This window comes from Eurosta solidaginis, chromosome X, assembly GCF_040869045.1.
Source record: "Eurosta solidaginis isolate ZX-2024a chromosome X, ASM4086904v1, whole genome shotgun sequence".
NCBI lineage: Eukaryota > Metazoa > Arthropoda > Insecta > Diptera > Tephritidae > Eurosta > Eurosta solidaginis.
This window is the reverse complement of record NC_090324.1, coordinates 90,682,739-90,708,066: the sequence shown is the minus strand read 5'-3', so window position 1 is coordinate 90,708,066 and position 25,328 is coordinate 90,682,739. Positions and strand designations below refer to the sequence as shown.

The following is a 25,328-nucleotide window of genomic DNA, read 5'->3' as shown; positions in this document are numbered from 1 at the left end:
TTTTAGCATAAGAAGGCATTTGTTTTACCAAAATTGATTTAAGCTCTTCTATACGTTTTGAATCGATAGGTGTATCATTTATGCGATAGACATTGAAGTTTTTAATGTCTTCAGTTTGAATATTGAAATCTTTTACGTACTTGACCTCGTCGGTGGTGTTGATAACTTTTATTATTGGATTTTTTGTATCAACGATACATTTTGCTGTGAAAACACCGTTACAAAGTTCCTGAGAATCAACAAAAACTGGACTTGTCGAATTTTTCAAACTAAAAACACGAAAAACTTCGCATCTTGGTGGAATTACAAGAGTATTTGCTTAAGTGCTATGCAAAATTGAAATATTTACCTTTTCTGTCCCTTGTCCGAATTTAAATTTAGACAATATATTGATTGAGAAGTATTTAGTCGAATTGCTCCTGCTCCCTCAGTGTTCGCGCCTGAGGGGCTTCGGCATTTAAAGAACGAACATTGGCTGAATTTCTAGAATTTGAACCCTGATTATTGGAATTTCTGTTATTTCCGGACCGATTATTATTGTTATTGTTGGAATTGCTATTGCCTCTATTGTAATTGCGATTATTGCCTCTGTTATAATTGTTATTTCGGAAATTTGTATTATTGTGTTGCCTATTTGCGTTATTGTTAAATCGAAAATTACTATTGTTGTTGTATCTGAAATTACTTTTGCCTCTGGAATTTCCACGGAAATTATTATATCTTATTGGACGTGACCGAAACGCTAACACTTGCCGCTCTTTAACTTCCTGTTCTCGCTCTATAATCATTTTCGCTACTACGTCCTTTGAATATTTGAAGGTTGTTGACACAAGGATTGATTTCACCATATCTGACCTACTATTTAATCTACAAACGCTAATGGTTTGTTCAACTGCCATCTCATGGGCTTTTGCCTTCGTCATACCTTCAAAGATTAGACAGCGCTCTAACGAGTCAGAAAGCTCTTCTACCTGCTTTGAAAATTCTGCAAAATTGTTATTGGTTACTCTTAAGGCTGCAATTTTTCCCGCGACAACTTTCGAGTTGTCTGGCCTAATTTCACTACATAGCGCTTCTTTAATTTGGTTGACTGATTCTATATGCGTTGGTAGGGCTTCGCGAGCTTTGCCTTTGAGCTTGGATTTTAAAAATGCAATAAAAGTAGGAGTTAAATTTTCGTTAGAGAATACTTCCATTAATTCAACTTTATTTATAAATGCGCCAAGTGCTAACGGGTCTCCACTGTAGTTGTCTCGCATAATCGAGGCACACGTGTTAATAAACGATTTTTTCTCCTCGATTGTGGCCATGGTTGTAATGTTAAGAATCGGAGTTAGAATAGAAAAACTAGAATTTGGAATTACAGGTTGATCAGCAAATCCTAAAAAGTCTGCACTCAGGGATAATTTATAATTATGTTCACTTGTTAAGGTATCAGTTGACGATGCACTTGAAGATGAATCAGAATCTGAATTATTGGAATTTGTATCTTGCTCTGAGTTTTTGGAATCTAAATCTTGCTCTGAATTTTTGGAACTTGAACTCGGATGGGAATTTTTAGAAACTACCTTCCCGTTTCTTAGGTCCATACGTGTTGAAACGAATAGACAAAATATTAAAAAATTTTGTTGCAAGAAATGTGGAATTTGTTTATGAAGATTGAATAGAAATTGAATTTAAAGGAAATTAAATTTGAACGAGTTGAGTTGAGCTCAAAAGAAAATTATGAAAGTATTTTTAAAGGAAATTTATGAAAATATAAGGAATTTGTGAAAGTATGTATTTTTTTGAAAGCTTTTAGATTTTATAATACAGTTGGTTAGCGAATACTTATTGCAGAAAGTTGGAATTTCGAATTTGAAATGTATGGTAAAATTATAATTTTTAATTGAATTTTTTATTATTTAAATGCAAAAATTGGAGAATGGCAAATAATTTTATATAAGGGTTGAAACGGACGCACCGCTTTTATCAAAATTGTATGGTTTTATTTTTATAGATACGGGCGCACCGCATCTTTTCAAAATTGTAATATAATTATCCTCGGACGCACCGGGATTCAAAAATTTATGTCATGTTTATACACGGACGCACCGCGTTAAAGAAAAATTGTAATTATTGGTTTTTAACTGGTTTTACGCATATACCTATGTGTGTGAAAGAAAGTTTTTGAATATAATGCAAAAAATATTTTTTTTTATATATATATATATATAGGTAAGTAATTTTGAAAAGTTGATTAATATGAAATGTATTTACATTTTAGTAATGTATTGGATTGAAAAAAGTTAATATGAAAGTATGAAAATTATGTGTTATAAAAATATAAATGATACGTTATTTTCGCACACTGTGCGCCATACCGAGTACCGCTGCTTGTCGCTCTGCTGCTGCGCTCGGGGTTTTGCTGCTGCGCTCGCTGCTCTGCTGCTGCTTGATGGCTTTACCCTTTTTCCGCAAAGTTGCTCCGTTATGGTGGTGGCGTGGCTAGTGCCGTTATAAGTGGCGTGGCTAGTGCCGTTTCACAAAAATTTTGGTACAGTTTACCTTTTTTATTCAAAATTTTAGTTTTTACAGTTTTTTCTCCTTTTTTTCGTTTTTGTATTATTTCTGCTGCCGTTTAAATTTTTATATTATTACAGTTTGCATTTTCTTATTATCTCTGTCTTTAGTTAAGTATTTTATTAGATGTATTCTCAAAAGTCTTCACTCTTTTTCATCGACTAGCCACGGCCAAAAAAATCCACCACCACTGCCATAATTCTGTTGATTTCGTAAAAAGTTTTTTTTCTTGTGCAATTTCTAATTTTAGGTTTTTTGTTAATTTTTATATATTTTTTTTGGTTTTTAATGATTTTAAATTTTTTTTTTAATTTTCCTCAGTTTTATATATTTTGTAATGATTTTAAATATTATACTTTTTTTGAAATGTTTTTTGAAATTTTTTTGTATTTTTTTTGTAGATTTTTTCAAATTTTTAAAATTTTTTTGTAATGGTTTTTAATCTTTTGTACTTTTTTTTTGTAATTTTTTGATTTTGAAATTTTATGCTATTTTTGATTTTATATTTTTTTAGAATTTTTAAACTTGTATTTTTTTTTGTAGATTTTTCAATGTTTTTAAATTTTTTGAAGGGTTTTTGTAAATATTGTAGTTTTTTTTGTATTTTTCAAATTTTTATATTTTTTTAATGGTTTTTAATGTTTTATATTTTTTTTGTAAATTTTTTTTTGGTTTTAAACTTTTTTTGTGATATTTTTTTTGATTTTATGAATTTTTGTAACTTCTTTGCATGTATATGTATTTTGTTAATTATTAATAAATTTTTTTTTTTTTTTTTTATTTTAAGTGCGTTTTTGTTTTTTTTTTTTTCCTTTAATTCCCACGCCTGTTGGGAAGCTTGCCTCCTTTCGGCCACAACCCGTTTTTACAGGGCTTCGGCCCACGGTCGCCATATTGAGGATCCATTTTATGGATCCGACAAAAAGGGGTTTTGTGCACTGTTACACGCTCTAATGCCGCACTTCGTTTAAAACTTTCTCTGTCTTAGTTTCTTCTCCTTTTTCCGCAATAAATAAAATGAAATTGTTTAACTTTTTATCTATAGTTTTTCTTTTATTTATAACTCAGTTCTAGCACTTCAATTATAAACTTGGTTTCTTTTGTATAAAACTTTATTTAAACACTTTCAGTTATTCTTTACATTTTTGTATAATGTTCTTTTAATTATATTTTCTTTACTATCACTTTTCTTTCCGAATTTAGTTTTCACGCCTTGTGCGCTGGCCGGTTTTCTTTAAACTGAAAACTGCCGCTAACACAACTCTGTAGCTCGGCAGTTTTTCTTTACGTTGCTTAGCAACGAAATTAATGATGGCGTCGAAATAAATCATGGCGTCGAGCAACGGCAGTTTCAGCCAATCAGAAATTCTCCGAGTTGCTCGACTAACAATTTTAGTGATGCCAAGTGCATCTGATGTATGGTTGCATCTTGCACATTTCTAAAGAGGGTTGCCATCTACAATTTATTTTAATGCAATTTACTATGGCACTACAAATTCGATCAGAACTCTACGTCCACGGAACCAGGTAAGCTCGTTGAAGGTGAGTCTAACCCCATTCAACCCGTATTAAATTGTACGCTGACACTAAGTAAGCCTAATACGGTATTGTTCCGTGTAGTTCCGGTAACTTTATATGGCCAAGATAAACCTTATAATACTTACGCGATGCTTGACGAAGTTTCGTCTATTACTATGGTAGACAAGGGGGTAATAGATGAATTTGGTATAGGCGGAAAGCAATGCGAACTTAATGTACAATGGTTTGGTGGAAGAACCACGCAAGAGATGGCCAGTCTGGTCGAGTTAAAAATTAGCGGTAAGGGTATGAGTAAGAGGCACGAATTACGCCACATTTATACCGTTTCGAATCTCATCTTGCCAACTCAAAGCCTTAGGGCTTGCGACGTCGCAAAAATTTAAGAAAGTTTTCACATCGAGCCTCAGTTTTATACCAATGCAACGCCTAAAATATTAATAGGGTTAGACAACTGCCATTTAGGACTACCTTTTGGAACCATAGAACTTAGTCACAGCGGCCCTTTTGCAGCAAACACGAAATTAGGATGGGTCGTATTTGGGTAAACCAGCCAAAGTCATCTGCCAAGAGCAAAGTGTATGCACATAAGCCAAGTTCACGATGATAATCTACACGAAATGATGATCCTATGGTGAAGTTTATTTGTGATGAGTGCATTACGTATATACATAATGTTGACTTAGTTGTAAGAGACATGCAAGAGAGTGTTAACAAAAATAGTATATACTTAAAAGAATATAAAAATGAATTTGAACGGGCAATACAAACCAGCAAGAGAGAGCTAAAAGATTTAATGAAAGCGATGGATGATAAGTATAATGAAAGGTTAGCGACCCTAAAAATGCACCAAGAAATGTACTTAAAAAATGCAGCAGAAATAAAGAAAGTGCGGGAGGTAACAGAGCAAATGATAAAACAAGTGGAAGTAGTGGGAAATGAAAATGAAAAATTATGTAGCGAAATAAAAACAATAGTGAAAGATAAAGGCAGTGTGACGCAACAGCAAAAATCATATGCAAATGTACTGATGAGTGATAATATGCATACAAACAGGGACGTGCCGGAATTTAAGAAACGCACTCCTATCATTGTGAAGCCGAAAACAAAACAAACTAGTGAAAAAACAAAAAAAGATTTAAACAATAAAATTAACCCTAAAGAGCTAAAAATCACTGATATCAAAGCAGGCCAAAATGGTGTCATGGTGATTGATTGTATAAATGAAAGTGAAAGAGATAAAATCAAAGAAATCATGGACAAACAAATAAGTGATGAATATGAAATAAAGATCCCACGGGACTATAAACCAAGAATATTTATAACCGGTTTGCACTTTGAAAAAAATAATAATGAATTAATAGAGTGTTTAAAGAACCAAAACAAATGCCTAGATCAGGGCGAAATAAAAATTATTAAACAATACAATGTCAAAACAAACAACAAAAACTACTATAATGCAATTGTAGAGGTGGATGAAGATATGTTTACCAACGTTATGAAGTTAGATAAACTAAACGTAGGATGGGAAAGATGCAGGTTTTACGATGGTGTTAATGTGACAACATGTTTCAGGTGTGCAGCAAATGTTTGGGTAAACATAAAACCACGGAGTGTAATGAAACGCCTATAAACAAGTGTATAAATTGCATAAGGGCCAATGAAAAATTAAACTTAGGGATAGATGTAAATCACTTGTGCAATAGAGGACAATGTCCGGTTTTTTAAAGCACTTAAGTGCAAAAAAGCATAGGCTTGGCTATTAGCAACTAACGCACTACTCAGAAGTTACAGATCAACTTGAGGATTATATTCCCGCAATAGTTAATCGAAAAAGCAAGTCTGCAAAAGCTGATAACAATATATTAAAATGTATTTACCTAAACATTAATAGTATAGTTTCGAATAAAAGTGAATTGGAAGTGACGGCAGAAGTTCTCAAGCCGGCAATCATATTATGCTCTGAAACGTGTACAACAAAAGATATTGAAGATAGTGAATTATAAATAGCATCTTTTAACATGATAAGATGTGATTCCCACAGTAGGCATACTGGCGGAGTACTAATATATGTACATAGAGAAATAAATTTTAATATAATATATAATGGTAGTATAACATGAATTTGTGGTGCATTATAATAAAATTGAAAAAACTTAGAAAAAAGTGGCAAATAGGGGTGCTCTACCACTCGCCCAGCACAAGTGATGCAGCCTTCCTAGACTATTTAAATGAAATATTAATCGATAAATATGAAAAAAGTCACCACAATATACTAGTTGGTGATTTTAATATCAACATGAATCACATATCAACATACAGTACAAAGCTGAATGAAATATTTTCCGTGTTGGGTATGGTTCAAAAAGTGGATTTTAATACACGAATAACGGATACAACTGAATCTAAAATTGATCTCATATATTCAAATTATGAAGAAATAAAGTGTAAATCTTTGCAAGCATACAGAATCTCTGATCATGAAACAATAATGTTCAATGTTCAAATATCTGAATCATATAAGATGAGAGTGATTAAGAAAATAATTGCTTGGGATAAATATAGTAATGACAGTTTATTAAACCTACTTAGGTCCTTTAATTTTACTTTCAATGAAAATTTATTAATAGATGATAAAGTTGAACTAGTGAATCACGTTTTAACGCAAGCGATGGAAAATTTAAACTATGAAAAAGAAGTAGATATAAAACTAATGAATAAGTGGTACGATAGAGAACTTGCACAAATAAATAAACATAAATTTTATTTGTATACATGTGCTATGCAGACAGGACTGTGGGAAGAATACAAAAATATTAATAAAATGTATAAAAACCTAGTTAAAATAAAGAAAATTAAATACATGGAAAATAAAGTTATAATGAAGGAAAAAACGCCAAAGATATGTGGAAGTACCTTAAATCGACGGTCTGCTTGGCGCGGGATAATGATGGTATTAATAAAGCGGTAATCGATGGTATATTGGTAGAAGATGAACTTGCCTTGGGAAATGGCCTTAACAAATTTTTTATAAATAGTGTGACAATACAGCTAGAAGAGCTTAGACCCATAAACACCTTACCAAGTGACGCTAAAATCTTTGAAGTTTATGTTAAGAATCAATTGGTAAAATATCTATACTCAAACAAAATACTTGTCAATCAACAGTCGGGTTTTAGGAAAAAACATTCGTGTGAAACAGCTCTTAACTTTGTGATATCGGAGTGGAAAGATGATCTAAATGATAAGACGGTGGTGGTTGCTGTCTTTCTTGACCTTAGAAGAGCCTTCGAAGCGGTAGATAGGGAAATCCTTATCAAGAAACTTCAACAAATTGGTATTAAAGATATAGAGCTTGCTTGGTTCCGCAGTTTTCTAAAACATAGGAAACAGCGAACAGTTATAAAAACAGCGATATCTGATGTATTGGAAGTGCCCATAGGCTTACCACAAGGCTCGGTCCTGGCACCAATATTGTTCCTAATATATATAAATGATATAGTGTGAGGACCCCAAAACCGAGGGTTTTGTACTCTCACAACATATATCTATTTTCTCATTTTTTACATGTTATACAATGATTGAACTTAACTCCGAATTTAACATTTGTACATTTTTATAACATGAATTATATCTTTATGAATTACACGTCAAAACACATACATGCGGTTGCATATTGAATTATTATTTACTAAATTGAAGGATAAACCAGACTTGCGTACTTTTGCACGCAAGCAAAATATTTACATTTTTTGGGATTCAAGGGGTTGTGTAGCGCAATATATAGCTTCTCCAACCCAATTGTCAACCTCACCTTCGAGCGGCGAATCCCGTTTCACTAACAGACGAGGCTCTGGCGACCCCAAGCTCCTCATGGAACTTGGGGGTGGGGAGGGAGGGATGGCCTGAAGGTTTAATGTGGCCATATAAATCGTTCCCGAGATGGTCGGGCCAGCACCTTAATGGTGCTGTGTTACCGGAGCGTATCGGATCTGTATCCGACAAAGGACCATCACATCGATAACACTCCCCAAAGCCTTCGGGGAGTAACCTAATCGCTACAACAACAACAACAACAACAACAACATTTACATTTTTCGCCCACATAAGGTTCAAATATAGGTGTCAACCAACCCTTTGCGCATCCAATGCACTCAGCCACAAATACAACATACATAATAATTTGGATAAACAAAGATCAGCAGTAAAAGTCGCCAAACTAAGCGCTGCTACTAATTGGGACTTTTCTCTACATACTTACGTACAAACATACGACACACCAACGCACGCCCTAAGCAGAAGCCGAAAGCATCAAACGAGGCCAACGCACCATCAAAACCAAGTGACAGCGAACATACGCATAAACACAAATGATCGAATTCGATAGGTAAAGCAAAGACTGGAGAACACGGCAGGCATACAACAAGCGTACGTACGAGATTTGGCACCATGATTCAATTACTAGAGGTTTGTTCTTCAATGACGGCAGAACTTTGACACTCCCAAATTGAAAAAATCTGGACGGGTTGCTTTTACGAAGTAAGGAAAACGGGTAATAATTCAATCCCCTTTAGCGAAAATTGTAGTACAAAAGTACCTTTAGTAGTATATTAGTAGTGATAAAAAAATTTGTAAATGGCAACAGGTTTTGGAGGAAATAATTAATTTTCTACTAAATATTTCATGAATTTATAAAGAGCTATGTTGGTTTAGAATTTTATTCAAAAATACACTATCACAATTTGTTTCAAAAACTCCCTATATGAGCATAAGTTCAATGCATTTTGACATAAGGGGGAGTTAATGAAAATTATTCTGAGGCGTTCTTCAATCTAATTCTAAAATAGGGCGTTTTTGTGACAAATCATGAAATGGGAAGTTTTTGAAAAATGTTTTGTGATAGGACTATATTTAAAAGGCAGCCGACATGGTCTGCCAAAAAAATGTAAAAGAAAATGGCTTATTGTCTTAGAACTTTATATTCCGGTCTTGACTTTGACAGAAGAGTTCAGCTTTTATGCGGTCCTGCTACACAGGGAGTATTCACCTTTTTACTCTGAAATTTCGGAAAGCTCCTTTACGTTGAGTATTCATGGAAGTCTTCCGTTAATTTAGAATATTCGGAAAACGTTCGTTTCATACTACCTCACGAAGTCCGAATATATCAAATAAGTATATACTACATAATATTCCAAATATAAACCGATTCCCCAAATTCTTAAATGGTGACGAATTTTCCGAACGTACGGAATGAATAAGTTAACATGCTCAATGAGTACATTTCGTTATGGCATCTCCGATATTTACTAATTACATTTTTACGTAAATCGATTTACTAGTCGAGTTTTTGACGTTGAACGATGAATTTTGAAGTGGTTTAGGCTTCGTCTGTTCATAGGTTTACGAAAGTGCACGATTCCTTGATGTCCGTACTTTTCAAAAAATTACCTATGTTCAGCCACACTAATAGATCATGGCATAGTTAATAAATTCATCATAAAATTAAAATAAATGTTCTAAGGAATTATGCACTTCAGTACTTATCGGGGATTTGTAAACTGATTGCTTCCTATTTCTACTACTAATATTTTTCGAAAAATTGCAAAGAAACAACACTGTTAACGGATGTTAATTCGATTTGGGAGCAAAATGGCTGCAATTGTCAAAAAATTCATCTGTCGAGCAAACCTCTTCTGATTGAATCATGATTTGGCACATTGTTCGCTATGTATATTAGGGCTCCCTAAAATTGGGATATGAAATACCGGGATAGCGGATCGTCATACATGATCGAAAATATGCATATATGTATATATACCGATGTACCACCATATGTATGATAATGGAAAGAGGGAAAACGCATGTCAGCATGTAAGCGTATGTATGTACCAATAGAATACAGCGAAAGTAGCGTTAAACTAGAATTCGATTTTTGCATTTCCAACTTTTTTAATTGTTATTGTAAAATTACTGACTGCCTGCGTGCAGTCCTACATAATTTTATAACTGAGGAATTATTACAATGAATTGTTTCTAGGAAATAACTGTCGACCGGCGTACAAAATCGTATATAAGGGCGGCAAATTAGCTTGTAAGATCAGAAGCTAGGAGATAGGCATACGAGTCAGTGGGCTTCTACCACTGACCAACACGACCTGAAGGTTTCTACTTCATTTCGTGAATTATTTTATATTCAGTAGGAGGTTTCTACTCCAACTGACGGAGAGCTAGCAGAGGGGTTCTACCTCAGCTACTCTTATTTAGACAGGGACAAAGAATAGGAGTAGCTCTTAAGGGCATTGAATTTTTTAAATAAACTTTATAACGTTTTTCAGAACTCCTTTGTCTATTTGTTTTCATCGGAATAGGTTCTCCCATCAAATATAGGAACCCTGGACGGACTGGGCATACCTCAGCAGGAATAAGTCCGTCACAATAGTTAATGCGATACAAGACTGTGATATCAAACTATTTGCGGATGGTGCATTACTTATGATCAGTGACAATAATATTACTACTGCGGTATTAAAAATGCAAAATGATCTCAACAATTTATACACATGGCTATGTGCGAATAGGCTAAAGCTTAAATAAACAAAACCAAATATATGGTCATAGCAAGAAAAAATATTAATGATGAGGACTTAAGTGGGCTAAAAATAAATAATGAAACCATACAAAAAGGTAATAGCATAAAATATTTAGGGATTATAATTGATAACAAACTTAAATTTGAAGAACATATAAACTACACAGTTGCGAAAGTCGCGAAAAATATTGGTGTTGTGCAGAGATCTACCAAGTATATGCAAGAAAAATATAAAATAATTATTTATAAATCTATTATTGAACCACATTTTGTGTATTGCCCATCGATATTATTCATAATAGCGGACAAAGAAATTGATAAGCTACAAAAGCTTCAAAATAGATGTATGAGGTTTATACTTAAAAAACGTAGAGATGCTAGAACGGCTGATATGTTAAGAAAGTTGAACTGGTTGAGTGTCATGCAAAAAATTTATTTTCATACCATGAAGTTGATATTTAATATAAAACACGGAAATGTACCTGAATATTTAAGTAGTAACGTAGTTCTAGTGGAGCAAACACACAATATAAATACTAGAAATAGACATAATTTTAAATTGCCATTTTTTCGAACAGAAATAGATAAGCAAAACATTTTTTACAAAGGCCTAAAGGGTTACAACGAGATCCCATTGGAAATTAAAAACTGCAATGAAATCTTAGTTTTTAAGGCAAAATTATATGAATTTTGTAAAACTCTACCTATAAGATAGAATAGTACTATTTGTATCTTGAATTAGGCTTTAAGCCGTAATAAATAAATAACTAACAAACTAACGATATTTCGATATTGAAAACTTCGGAGTCAGAGCGGCACCGCCCGTGAAAGGTGAGGGACACACGAGCCGAGTAGGAGGTAGATACCAAGCGGGCCTGCTGTGGAAGAGCGACTGTGTTCAGTTGCCGGATAGCTATGTAATGGCTAAAATAAGGTTGTGTGGGATCGAGCGAAGAATGAAAAAAGACGCAAATTTTGCCGACGCTTACAAAGGCATTATGCAGAAGTACATAGACAGCGATTACGTTCGGAAGCTGACACCCGCCGAGATCAACTTGCCTCACCCGAAGGAATGGTACCTCCCTCACTTCGCAGTCGTAAACCTCAACAAGCCAGGAAATTTACGTCTAGTGTTCGATGCAGCTGCAGCCGTTGAGGGAGTGTCGCTGAATTCCTATTTGCTAAAAGGGCCACAAGATTACCAGCTGATGGCGAATGTTTTACTTAGTTTTCGAATGGGCGCCGTCGCAGTCTGTGGTGACATTAAAGAAATGTTCCACCAAGTTTTAGTGCAGCCAGAAGATAGACACGCGCGGAGATTTCTGTGGAGGATCGATGACAGATATGAGCCCGACGTTTACGAGATGCAGGTAATGACCTTCGGTGCCGCCTGCTCGCCTTGTATACACTCAAAAAAAAATTTCCTAAATCTGAGGAAAATAGCTATCAAACTGAGAAAAAACAGGTATGATTTTGCGCCATTGAAAAGTTCTCCTCAATCAAGGTAAGTAATTTTCTTAAAAATGAAGATATTTTTTTTCCACGGTTTTAGGAAAATTATCTAAGAAAAGAAAAAATGTGTTAATAAAATAAGGAAATAACTGTATAGAATTTATGAAAGTATTTTCTTTAAAATAAATAATAAATTGGTTGAAAATAGGAAAGAAGTATTTGTTTTATTGAAAAGCATTTCTTCAAAAGGAATAGGGATTATCGTAAGAAAGAGAAGAGGCTTTCTTATAATATGAAAATATTTGTATTGAATTTTTAGAAGATTTTTCTTTAAAATGACTAATATTTTACTCAAGAATACTAAAAATTGCTCAGTTTCGAGAAAAAAAAATCCTAAGGATGAGTTCTATTTCTCCGGTATTTGGAGAAAATATTTTTCAAAATGAGTAATACTCTACTTTAAAGTAGTAAAAATTTCTTACTTTCGAGAAAAAAAATCCTAAAAATTGATTAAATTTTTCCAGCCTTTGGAGAAAATATATCTTTAAATCTGGGGTAGATTAAAAAACAAAATATTTCCTCGGGTTTTCTTTAATTAGTTTTATTATTTTTATTTCAGGAATTAAACAAGACAGTAAAAAATTACATAGCTATGACCATATGGTTTATTTCAATTTTATTCATGTACTAATCATATGTGTGTATATAAGCATGTCCGTTATATAAATACCAAGTTCATTTTTTTAACACCTTTTTACATTTAAACCGGAACTGTTTAATATCTTTTGCACTTAATGCTTTTTTAATATAATACTAGGGTGCAATTTACAAAAAACGGGTTTCCAGGTGAAATCATTATTTAAATTGCCTTGGATATAACGGACAGCCCAAACAATCCATTTACAACCATAATTAATATTATACATAATAATATACATAGTAATAATAACAGAAGTAAAAATTAATTTGTCAATATATGTATATCGATATTAAAAGAACTGCTTTGGCCTCAAAAACATTCGATGTTGAACTGTATAAAGATGAATTGGTGGATTTTTAAGTTATCTGCGTTAAAAAGCTTAAATTCTGACCATTTCCCACCAACCTCGTACGATAAAAAATGTGCATTATATGTTAGAATACTAATTTTTTCACAAAACATGAAAGTTTTATTATCCTTTGTGAAAATCTCAAGTATTTGATAAGCGGAAAAATTGGGATCATAAAAAAATATAATAAAATTCCGTTTATACAATGTATTATACCTTTTGAAACTTAAATAACATACACACCCTTCCAGTGTTTCATTATTAAACATACTCTGTAAATGCGTCCAATACAAAGAACATTGTAGCAAACCTATTTTTTTACCAAGTAAAATTTCAATATTTTCGAAATTAGTTACATTTTCCAAAAATACTAATGCAAACTTAATGGCTAAAGAGAATGTTAAATTTTTTCTTGATGTAATATTTTTAGCATATTCTTTCAAATGTATGCTTTGATTCAAAAGGTAGTGTCCAGAGCAATTTCAAGGGACCCGAACGTTCAAGCACTCTACAGTAGTGGATGAGAAGATGGTGCTTTGGTTTCAAAGTATCATAAAAAATTATTGGGTAATCCCTGTTATGAGTTTGTATATGAGATTTTAAATTTATCATATCTAAGCTCGTGTACTCAGACAATAACAACAAGTCCAATAGCTCTATAAGATTCAAAATAAATTTCCATACGATATCATGTCTTTCTACTACGACTCCAATAATCAAAGTAAAAAAATGAGCAAATGTTAGCATTTCTCGACCGGAAAGCTTCAAGTTAAATGATTTTATATGATGCAACTGCAAAGAAGGTGATTTGTTCACATTTTCAGTTTCGCCATAGTAAACATTTTGTTTCCGAAGATTAAGAAATTCCAAATCAAAAGTTTTCTGATTGATATAATGAAGGATAATATTACAAAAACCATATTTCAATACGCCCTCTAGGATATCATGTAATATATCAACATAATAGTTTTCAGTAACATGAAAGTTATGTATTTTATTAAAAATAGAATTTTCAGTAATCCCTGTGTTTCCAAAATCATTTTGTACAATATCCTTCTCATAATTAAGGTTATTTCGCAACTTGTCAAATTCTTCTATAAATGCTGACTTAGTTTCTATTTTATTATGTTTTTCCGTTCATAAAGTTGTTTAAAGAAGTGTTATCTATTGCTAGGCTTTTCATATTTTCCTCAAAACTTTCATATACACCTGGTATTTCAAAGAATTTCTTAATTTGGAATTTTATTGGGAACAATACGCCTTTTGCTACAGTAGCATCAAGCTTGGCGACATGCTTAATTTGCAAAGATCTTACTGAATTATCAATCTGAATAATTTTTGGAGCAGCATAAAGATCCAGCTCTTTTAGAGTTTTAATAAGCTTATACTCAGAATTTGTCTTTGAAAGGATCGTTACAACAGGAAGCCGAATCCTGTAGACTAGCTTTTAAATCTGGTAGATTTTTTGAGTCAAAATGATTTAAAATATTTATTATTTTAGCTCTTATTGGATTTATAATTAAGCTTGTGACTTCTCTTTGCAATTGTATTGTTTCTCTTCTTGGAACTTTCTTTTTGCAAAAATGGTGTAATGAAAACTTTAAATAACCTTCCCCAATACTGATATCTGGCACAGAAAAAGTCTTATTGTAATCACAACAATAGCTGCACAAGTATTCGACGATGTTTCATTTGAGTTGCTTATACTAACTGAGTTGTTTTTGGTACAATATCTTTTACTCTCATTTCGCATGTGTTTTTTAAAAGCTTTGAAATTTGGAAAATTTTGATTACAATTTGAAAATCCGCATTGAAATAAGTCATTTGTTGCTAAAGTATGCACATTTTTTACGTGATAAAACAAGATTTTACATTGTGTAAATATTCTTGAACAAGCATAACATTTTAAATTCATTTTGTCTTTTTTTACAAACAGTACTTATTTTTATAAAAAAAGTATACAGACTTGTATATTTTCTTGTATTCTTCATATATGTAATACTTCTACATTGCTTCTTACCTATATTTTCAATGTAAAAAATTCCGAAAACATATCCAAGCAATTTCGATACTAGAGTATGCATGTATTGTATACGTGTAAAATTGATTCAAATTGTTCATGTAAAAAAATATATATGTATATGTGATTACTGTGTGTACTGTTTTCGTACGGTACTAGGCTTTACTGCCTATATAGAAGTATTACATATATGGTTTTCTTATTTAAACAGGAGTTTCCACTGAAATATTTTCTAAGTCGTTTAAAATTCCGCAAAGTGAAACACACTTATCATTACATTTTAAGTTAATACTATAAAAATATTTCTGTATAAGCAGCCACACTAAATTACACTCAAATGGATACTTTAAATTTAAGACATGAAATATTTTGAAACAACCATCAACACATTTTACAAAGTTCTGGAACTTGTAATATATATCTGCGAAATAAATATAATATTCTCTAAGTTCAAAAACGTCGAGTCCCACAGCACATATAATCGGATATACAGTATTTTTGTCTTTGAATTTCTCATCCACCATTAATTTTACTTTTGCTTGCAACTCACTTTGTGTACACGCAAAAAGTAAGAAGCTGTTTCGGGAATCGCTGATTGTTGGTTTTATTATAACCTTTTTCCGGCTTTGCGGGCAAATTTTATACTGTCTGCCAGTTGGCACCAAAACGGAATGAAGGAGATATAATACCACGCAATCTTTTACATCTGGGTATTGCAACTTTGTTAACATTTTAAATTATATTGCAAATAAAAGTAAGTCCGCTTTTACATTATAAAATCCATGAATTCAAGACTGCTGCGTCAGATGCAAAGGAAGTGTATGTACTGGGGAAGAGTAAGACTGCGTCCGTACAGTCAAGATGTTTTAATTTTGTCTTGTTATCTCTCCCTCTCTCAATCTATTTCCTTACAAGAATGTATGACGGTTTTTATTTTCTTTTGGTTTTGTTAATTTTCCGACAGGGTGGATAATCGATGTATGTTGGAACGATTTTCCGTCATCCCTTGTCAAATTTCGTTTGGAGACAAACCGGTTGTGCCATCATCAGTGTCGAACGAAAATCGATACCGATGATGGCACAACGCCGAAACCGGTTTGTCTCCAAACCAAATTTGACAAAGGATGACGGAAAATTGTTCCAATATACATCAGTTTTTATTTTACATTTGTTGTAAGAAACATTTACAAAAGTAAACACTTACAGAAAAGCCAAAAGGCAACATACGCAGAATTTAACTCAAGAATTATATAATGTAAAAGTGGACTAAATCACACCAACCGCTTGTGAAAATTCCTTCTTTGAGTCGCTTCCATATATGTAAACTGTTTGCATCCTTGATATGAGTGTCAAACAAAAATGGTATTGATTGATGAAACCGGCTCCATTTATCAAACAACAAATTAGTCCGTTCTGGATAGAGCTTTTGAAAATCAAGTTCAATCTTCACATAAAAACGTTGTGAGTGTTAATACGTGGTGATATAAATAGATACAGTAATAATATACCAGTGAATATCCAAAGCTTTGTTTATAGAGTGGCCACTCTTCTAGAATTGAATTAAAGTTTTCAGCGTTCTTCATAAAGCTGTGTCTGACTGCGAATGTTGTCTTCCATTTTTGTACCACTTCGTCGTAAGGTTCAATATTATACTTCAGCCAAACTTGATCGTTACTTTCCTTACCATCTAAAGAATTCAATACATTGCCATTAGAAAAAACAGAGTGGGGGTAGTGAATTAATGCGCAGCTTGTAATAATAGTTGAGTGGTGAGTAAAAAAAATAGCAGCTTCATTCAGTAATAGCTGTAGTGAAGTTAAACAATTTGTCACCCAAATTTAAAAATCTCTTTCCTTTCTCTATCATTCTCCATTTTCTTTCTTTTCCCAATTTCTTCTCTACGCAATCCTTCCCATTCTCTCTATTTCTTTATTTTCCTTTCTCTATATCTCTCACATTTTCCCTCCTTATTGACCCTGACCACCCCCCCCCCCCTTCATTTGCCCTTCCTTTTCTCGGTACCATTTCCTTTCTATGCATATTTCACTACATTTTTTCCCTGCTTTTCCCCATTTATTTACACTCCTCTTTCTCTTTGTATCCTCTTTCTTTGTCTTTTACCTTCCCCTTTATTTATAATTTTTCCATAACTTACCCGGCAAAGCATAATTTGGTTTATTCGTTTCAAGGGATTCCTCTAATGCTCTCTTCTTTAAGATGATCCCGTCTGCTCTCAATTTTGATAAGCTACTGTGATATTTTGTTTTCCACTAGCTGTTTCATTGAGAATATCTTCTATAGATTTCTGTAACAAGTTTTGAAAATGCTATACAAAACAGTTGTAAATACTGTATAAAAATTAAGTGCGCTGTTTTGGTGATCACCACTGGTGCAGTGAAATAACGCCCGGAGGTTTTATTTTTTTTTATACAATAAAATTAATAGAAAGCAAATGCATTTTGTGATTTCATTTAATTAAAATAATAAATTAATACTGATACTCCCAGCCCTACCACCCACTTCCATTCCTAGTCCTGCTCCCAATCCTAGTCCTACTCCAATTCCATTCCCATTCATACTAACACTCCCATCTTGTTCTTACTCTCACTTCCACTTCCATTCCTGGGCCTTCTCCTGCTCCCATCCCTTTCTTACTACTAATACTCCAATCCCATTCCTACTCCCACTTCCACTCCCATTCCTCCCCACACTTCCACTCCCATTCCGCCTCACACTCCCCCTCCGCAAAGTCAAGACGAACTTGGCACCGATTTTCATTTCTTAGCAGCCAGTACACTTACATCGTAGAAACTTCTAACACCACTGTTGAAACTTGAGGCTGGTGGCGTGAGTTCCGATAAGCAATATGTCTCTGTAGTACCTCCTTCATCCTGTGAACAAAAATTATTTTAAATATGTTATGATTAAAAATGTTATGTTTTATTACTACTTCCGCTTGCCATTTTAAAAGATTTCTCTCAAATATTACGCGCTGTCCAAACAGAGATTTGTCAATCAGGGTATCCAAATGATTTGGTTTCAAATGACGTAAGCTTCCAATTGTAAAGCCATTATCTTTATTTTTAAAGTATTAAATAAGCATAACAACTATAAAATATAAAGCAATAACTTACCTTTAAGAAGTTCAAAAAATACTCCTCCTTGCAGTTTCTCCATTAAATTTTTTAATTCTTCTGCCATTGCGCACACAATCGGATAAATGTTTTGTAAACACACTAATGAAGAAATTAAACGATGCATCAATATGTAAAAATTTAGCAAAGGACTTATTTATTATGCTTTATTTACTTACAAATGCTTTATTTGCGACGATTTGTACGTGGATTGCAATTTTCACGCTATTTTAGCGGCAAAGAAACAGAACATACATTCATACATAAGTATGTATGCACATACAAAGAAGTTCGAAAGTCCGACTAAAAAAATTTAGATGAACGAATATGTAAAAATGTAGCAATAATTAATATATGCATTTATACTTAAAAACGATTGATTTATGACAAATTTTACGAGAATTGCAATCTTGAAGGCTTATATATTTTGCCAAAAAAGTGAGGAATATTACAATTTCATTTAATTTCGACACGCCAGGAAATAATGATGGAGAACTAGTGATGGAAATATCGATAGTACGGGCAGTTTTTTATTACTGTAACAATCGGGTTTCATTCAAAAGCTATCGATGCTATAATTAGAATGAAAATATTTTTTGACACAATAATAATAATAGTTTGTAGAAGTAATTAAAAGAAGCGTACCAAAACTTGGAGCAGATGCTCTCTGTCAATCTCCGCGGAAGTAAATCGTTTCAAATGATTTTTATTTTTAATACATTCAAGCTATTTGCATACAAAAATCGATGACTATTAATATCTGGGCTCGATATGTACATACCTATGTATCGAATCGAAAATAAGGTATGCACATATCGATACTTTGCCGACACTAAAAATCAAAGCCTATTTAGTTGAGGGCAAAAGTGTTGTTGAGAACAAGTCGATGTTTGTATATCTGCTTGGCGTTGCGTTATTGCGCTCATACTGAGAGTGATACATAAATTCGGCACATGTCGCAATGGCGCCAGTGATGTCAGTAACACTTTTTACTTGGATTTTTTATTCACAGCTGTACTTGTACACAGGGTATTATAACTTTGATTGGATAACCAATGGTTTTTACAGGTATAAAGAAATCGAGATGGATATAGACTTCCATATATAAAAATCAATGTGTCAAATTTCAGTGTAGTCTCATAAAACGTCAGTACAAAAAATTGAATCAGGAAGTATTCTATGCAAAGACACTATTAAAAAATCCTTTCATGCGATTGCATTAAGATATTGCGCTGATACCAACATAATGTTGGCCTCACGATATCAGCGCATGAAAATTGACGCCAATACTTACCCCTACAAGTTTGCAGCAGATGCCACATTGTTATCAATTTAAATTAAGATATATTTTTTTTATTATTTTTGGTTATTTACCTACGACCGGAAAATGGCTCATTCGTACTGCATGCGTTGCTCCAGCTCTACTACGTCGCAGTATGCACGTGACAACAAGCAATAACATTGCGTTGCTGGTATTTGCACCTGCTATCATACAAGTTTTCATGACTTTTGCTCAAAACAGCTAAAGTTGTTCATTTGCAACAAAATAGTTTTTTGGTTTTGTTACCCATAATGACCTATCTGAATCAAACATTTTGGAAAAAATAGCCAAACTGGAAAACGCTTCAAAAATGCATTTGGCTCTTATTGCTTGTTGCATCAGATGTACTGCTAAAGGGCTTGTTAATGGTGACTTAACCTTAATCATATAAAACAGCTGATCGAACCAACTTTATGAAACACAAATCACATACCCAGTTTGAGCATTCACGAGTTCAAAATTGCTTCGTTCTGCGCATCTACGTCACAGTTGACTGTTTGAGCGAATAAAAGAAAGGGAGAAAAAAACAAGAGCTAAGGGAAAACAACGTAAGAATTGCCCATAAAAATTAGCTGATCCAATGTTTACGTGCGCAATGCGCAATCTTCTTGTGTGATTTGTGTTTATGAAAATCAATGAAATCGATTAATGGTGACATACCATAACGCTAACGCCTAAACCATACCCTAGCCAACGAATTGGTTTTTGGTTTTCTGCCATATCCATAAACACCTGAATGCCATTTTTGTGTTATTGGAAATTTTTGTGTTATTGAAAATTTTTGTGTTTGCTTGTATTTAGTTTTTCGAAATTAAAATTATATTTTTCGTGAAAAAGCGGAAAATAAAATATTAATGTCTCTCAAGAGATATTTTCAAAAAACGCGAAATGAGGCGTCGTTTAAGGCGATGTCTAATAAAACTTTTGTGGCGCGTTGCGTGACATTTAATTTTGGCAGCTAAGATAAATGCTGGTAATTAAACGCAACATAAGTGGGCGAAATGCGGTCGTGCTTTTATTACGCGCATATGCGTTTGCGCCTAAATTTTGTATGAAGATATAAGCGCTCAAATTTCTCCATTTGAAATTTAAGCGCAAACGCATATGCGTAAAAAACACGACCAAAGCAGGGATGCACCTTAACCTTAAGCTAATCGTTTATCAAAAAATTTCCACCGTTTCCGTTGAAACACTTCGAAATATTATCGATAAAGAAATTATCAAGATAAATTGTATCCCGTTTTTAACCGAAACGAAAAGCTTTCGTTAACGTTAAAAACGTTAACAAAAACGTGATACTTTATGTTTGAATTGTGCTGGCAATGCTATAGCCATGGTGAAGCCGTAAGGTGGTAACAGCGAGCGGACATACAAACAAAATCCATGTAATTTGTTTGTGCAATTCGTTGGTGGTAATGTCAAAAATACTCTGAGAAATATTCGTACTGTCAAAATTCATGAGAAAAGTTGCAATCAGCTTGGCTAATGCTTTCACCTTTAATGACTCCGCCATCAATCAGCTTTGCCAGCGTAGTTTGAAATTAATAATCAACATAATTTATTTGCACCCAACACAATAGATCTGCCTTGCTTAAAATATACATAAATATTATTCAAACAGATCGGAAGAAAATTATATATAAAACGATTTGATTTCGTTTTGATATGGCAGAAAACGAAACAAAATCATTTCGTTAATTTGACGTTCTTAACGTTAATAAACGAAACGAAATGACTTGGTTTCGTTTACTAACGTTAATTATCGTAACGAAATGATATCGGTTCGTTGATTAAGCATGCCTGGACCAAAGTTCATTAACATATTTAGAAAGGGTGGCAGCATTATATTCCGGTTTTCAGAAACAAAGATAAATCTCTCCTCAAATTAATGACACTTTTTATACAGAAATAGAAAAATTTTACTCAATTCATAGAATATTTCTTTAATCTATGGAAATTTTTTTTAGGAAGTGATTTCCTCATTTTAGGTAAGTGCTTTTTTCTGAGTGTAGCAGAGTACGTAAAAACCTTAAATGCATTACAACATAAAGAAACTTTGCCTCGCGCCGTAGAAGCTATAATTAAGCACCATTATGTTGACGACTTTTTTTGACAGTTCCCAGTCAGTTGAGGAAGCGATTCGTGTTGCCAAGCAGGTGCGCGACATCCATAGAGCAGAGGGGTTTCAAAGGAGTGGTTTTATTTCAAATTCGTCTGATGTGGCTAACTCACTCCGGGAAAAGGGTGATAGCGCTGAAGAGAACATCCACTTTGGCGGATCAAATATAGTAGCGACGAAAGTCGTAGGTATGTTCTGGCAGCCGAAAGATGATGCTTTCAGGTATGAACTCAGGTTTCCGCGTGTGAAAAAAGATGTAATCGAGGGAAGTCGATCGCCGACAAAGAGAGAGCTTCTCAGTTACGTCATGTCAATTTTTGATCCTTTAGGATTCTTGTGCCACCTCACGGTTGGGGCGAAGCTACTACTACGCGAAGTCTGGCGCCGAAAAATTGAGTGGGATACGTCGATTCCTGCTGATATGAACACATGGTGGGAAAGTTGGAAAGCCAATGTAAATAAAGCCGCGCAGGTACAAGTTGGGCGTCATTACTTTCCTGGATACGACTCGAAGCAGCTACAACTCCACGTCTTTGTGGATGCCAGTGAGGAGGCATATGCCGCTGTGTGCTACTGGCGATTCACAACAAGCGAAGGCATCCGAACTGCCTTAATATGTGCCAAAACGAAGTGCGCGCCCATGAAAAATACATCGATACCAAGGCTTGAGTTACAAGCAGCAGTGCTTGGGACGCGTATGGCGCAGATGGTAATTCAGGAACATAAAGTTTTAGTTCACTCGAGCATTTTTTGGAGCGACTCTTCAACGGTGATCAGCTGGATCAAGTCTTCACAACGTCGATATACGCCATTCGTAGCGCATCGAGTGGCAGAGATTCTTGCCACGACGGAGCCCCAATATTGGCGATGGGTCTCAACTCTGGACAATGTTGAGGACGACGCTACATGCCGTGCTCAAGACATCGACCTAGCCACCACATCGCGATGGTTTATAGGACCTGCGTTTTTAAAACAGCATACAGTTTTTGGCCGCAAGATGTTGGTGATCGCACCGATCTTGTTGCAACGTCCGAAGTCGTTGGGGCCGCCTCCCTGCTCGTAGCTACCAATTCGGCCCTCATCGATTTCAGTCGTTTTTCGTCGTATATGCGTTTAAAAAGAACAACCGCGTGGGTTCTAAGATTTATCAAGCGTGTGCGCCATCAATCGGATCCAAAGGAACAATTCGGTTTAACCAGCTCGGAGTTAAATTTAGCTGACAAGCTACTATGTCGCCAGGCTCAAGCTGCCTTTTATTCCTCAGAGATACGCCACCTAAAGGAGAAGCAGATGGCGCCTACTGATAGTACGATTCGAAGCCTATCGCCGATTTTGGATAGCGATGGGGTTATGCGTGTAGGTGGGAGAATCGAAGCTGCAAGTTGTTTATCCTTCGAGGCGGTTCATCAAATTATCCTGCCTGCGAAGCATGCAATTACCACTCTTGTTATCCGCGATTACCACCAGCGTATGATACATCAAAATATTGAAGCTACGATCGGAGAAATAAGGCAAAACTTCTGGAGCATCCAGCTAAGGCGAGAATTGCGAAAGGTGATATCGAGTTGCCAGGTATGTAAGTGGGAGCGTGCTAAACCGTTTACGCCAATAATGGGTCAGCTTCCCGTGGATCGATTGACGCCGTTTGTCCGTCCATTTACTTACACTGGACTTGACTATTTTGGGCCGCTAACAGTTACCATTGGGCGGCGGACAGAAAAGCGGTGGATAGCACTTTTCACCTGCTTAACCATTCCCGCCGTACATCTAGAAGTGGCGCATGACTTGACGACGGATTCGTGCATTTTGGCTATTCGAAATTTGACCAATCGTCGAGGAGTACCTGTAAGATTTCGAAGCGATAACGGAAAGAACTTTGTGGGTGTCGACCAGATAGCTCGGCGTTTCGACGAGGTTTTCGACTGTGAGAAGGTGCAGAGTGAACTATCAAGCAGAGGGGTTGAGTGGATTTTTAACTGCCAAGTAACCCGTCCGAAGGAGGTATTTGGGAACGGATGGTCAGATGCGTTAAGCGAGCGTTGTATTATATCTTAAAAGAAATGTCGCCTCGGGAGCATACCTTACAAAGCGCCATTATAGAGGCTGAAAATATTGTTAACTCCCGTCCGTTAACGCACGTAGCAACATCAGCTGACCAGGATGAGCCGCTTACGCCTAACCACTTCCTGTTGGGTAAAGCTAATACCGCGAACACTCCGCGGCTAACTGAGCCGGAAGAAAAAACATGGACATTACGAAAACAGGGGCAGATAGCGCGGCAATTACGGCAGTGGTTTTGGAAACGATGGATACTTGAGTATTTACCCACATTAACCAGGCGCGTCAAATGGTGTGCTCGAACCAAACCGTTGAAGGAGGGCGACCTCGTCTTCATTTGCGATGCTGGTATGCCGCGACGTCAGTGGGAGCCATGGAGTAGTGGAACGAGTGTATAAAGGCGTCGATGGTGAAATAAGGCGAGCTGACATCAGAACGAAAGCAGGCCTTCTTCGTCGTCCGACATCCAAACTAGCCGCGCTTGACGTCGACAATGGTGAATCATAGTGATTCACGGGTGGGGGATGTTATGAATCCACAATCGATAAGTTTTCTTCATTTAAATACCGAACACTGGCAAGAGTATTTCGCTTCCTTCTGTTATTTCGTTTACTGTCTTTACAATTTTTGTTCTCAATGTTCTCAAATATTCATTCAACTCACCACTTTGCGTCTCTCCTTCGTACGAGCTCAATTGCTTATTTTAAAAGTAGTTGAATGCCATTGGTGTCGCAACAAGCTAAGAAGGAGGGCGTGAACTGCGGTGAGTATTTCAGAAAATGTGCCTAATATTCAATGTTGTATTAATTTATGTATTTCTTTAGAAATAAACGTATGGAAAATCATTAACTAAACAAATTTGAATGTTTCCCGTTGATTTCAACAGTCAGCCTTCTAGCTGCGACGCCACATCCTCTAATTGCAATGATGCCATAAGCGTATCAATTGTACGAGTTTCTTTTGTATTATACCAAACAGTTTTATAGTTGTTGAACTTTACAGGCAAACTACTAATACGCGCCATCTTCAATTTGTCAGAGAGTTTTTCACCCTGGTGCTCAATCTCTGATGCTAATTGATTTGCTTTGGCTACGTACGAAGCGACAGTTTCATCATCCTTCATCTTGAGTGAAAAATATTCTTCATACAAAGTCATGGCACGAATTTCCGATTGTTTTTCGTACAAACTTTCCAATTTGTCCATCATTTCTTTAGCGGTTTTGCATGTTAGAACAAGATTTGCGCGTTCTATGTCCAGCGATTGAAAAATACCATTCATGGCTTTACCTTCATTTCTTTCAAAAATATTCCTTTCATCCTCTGGTGCATTTTCTGCCGGTACTACCCCTTCTATATTCTTGGTCAAATTACGTGCTTTTAAGAAAGCCATTATCTGGAATTTCCATAAGCGATAGTTTGAACCATTTAATACGTGGCCACTAAAATTGTTTTAAATTTTATTTCCATCCATTTTAACCGAACATTAGT

At 34.9% G+C, this 25,328-nt stretch overlaps 2 protein-coding genes across 14 annotated transcripts in view; both read right to left on the bottom strand.

Annotated features, from left to right (window-relative positions):
* PlexA (plexin A) overlaps nucleotides 1-25,328 on the bottom strand; it is a 739,259-nt gene that overhangs the window by 663,764 nt on the left and 50,167 nt on the right. The window lies entirely within an intron of this gene.
* Nucleotides 12,737-18,509, bottom strand: LOC137234171 (uncharacterized). Of its 4 annotated transcripts, none has more exons than XM_067757791.1 (6): nucleotides 18,343-18,509; nucleotides 18,156-18,283; nucleotides 18,010-18,099; nucleotides 16,717-16,895; nucleotides 16,490-16,652; nucleotides 12,737-15,914 (listed from the first exon to the last, which is right to left on the bottom strand). In XM_067757791.1, the coding sequence occupies exons 1-4, from the start codon at nucleotides 18,467-18,469 to the stop codon at nucleotides 16,863-16,865; spliced, it is 378 nt and encodes a 125-aa protein (XP_067613892.1). In that variant the 5' UTR covers nucleotides 18,470-18,509; the 3' UTR covers nucleotides 12,737-15,914; nucleotides 16,490-16,652; nucleotides 16,717-16,862. The 4 variants fall into 4 exon arrangements, 3 of the variants coding, with proteins under 3 accessions (XP_067613892.1, XP_067613893.1, XP_067613894.1); XM_067757792.1 differs by having other exon boundaries at nucleotides 18,159-18,283; XR_010947715.1 differs by having other exon boundaries at nucleotides 12,737-15,927; nucleotides 18,010-18,438.

What these genes read in the sequence shown, in the direction of transcription:
- LOC137234171 (XM_067757791.1), bottom strand. Translation starts at nt 18,469, where the DNA reads ATGCATCGTTTAATTTCTTCATTAGTGTGTTTACAAAACATTTATCCG. An exon ending in ATTTTTTGAACTTCTTAAAG is followed by an intron (nt 18,284 to 18,342) that starts GTAAGTTATTGC and finishes TTAAAAATAAAG; the next exon opens with ATAATGGCTTTACAATTGGA. An exon ending in GTGTTAGAAGTTTCTACGAT is followed by an intron (nt 16,896 to 18,009) that starts GTAAGTGTACTG and finishes TGAATTCTTTAG; the next exon opens with ATGGTAAGGAAAGTAACGAT.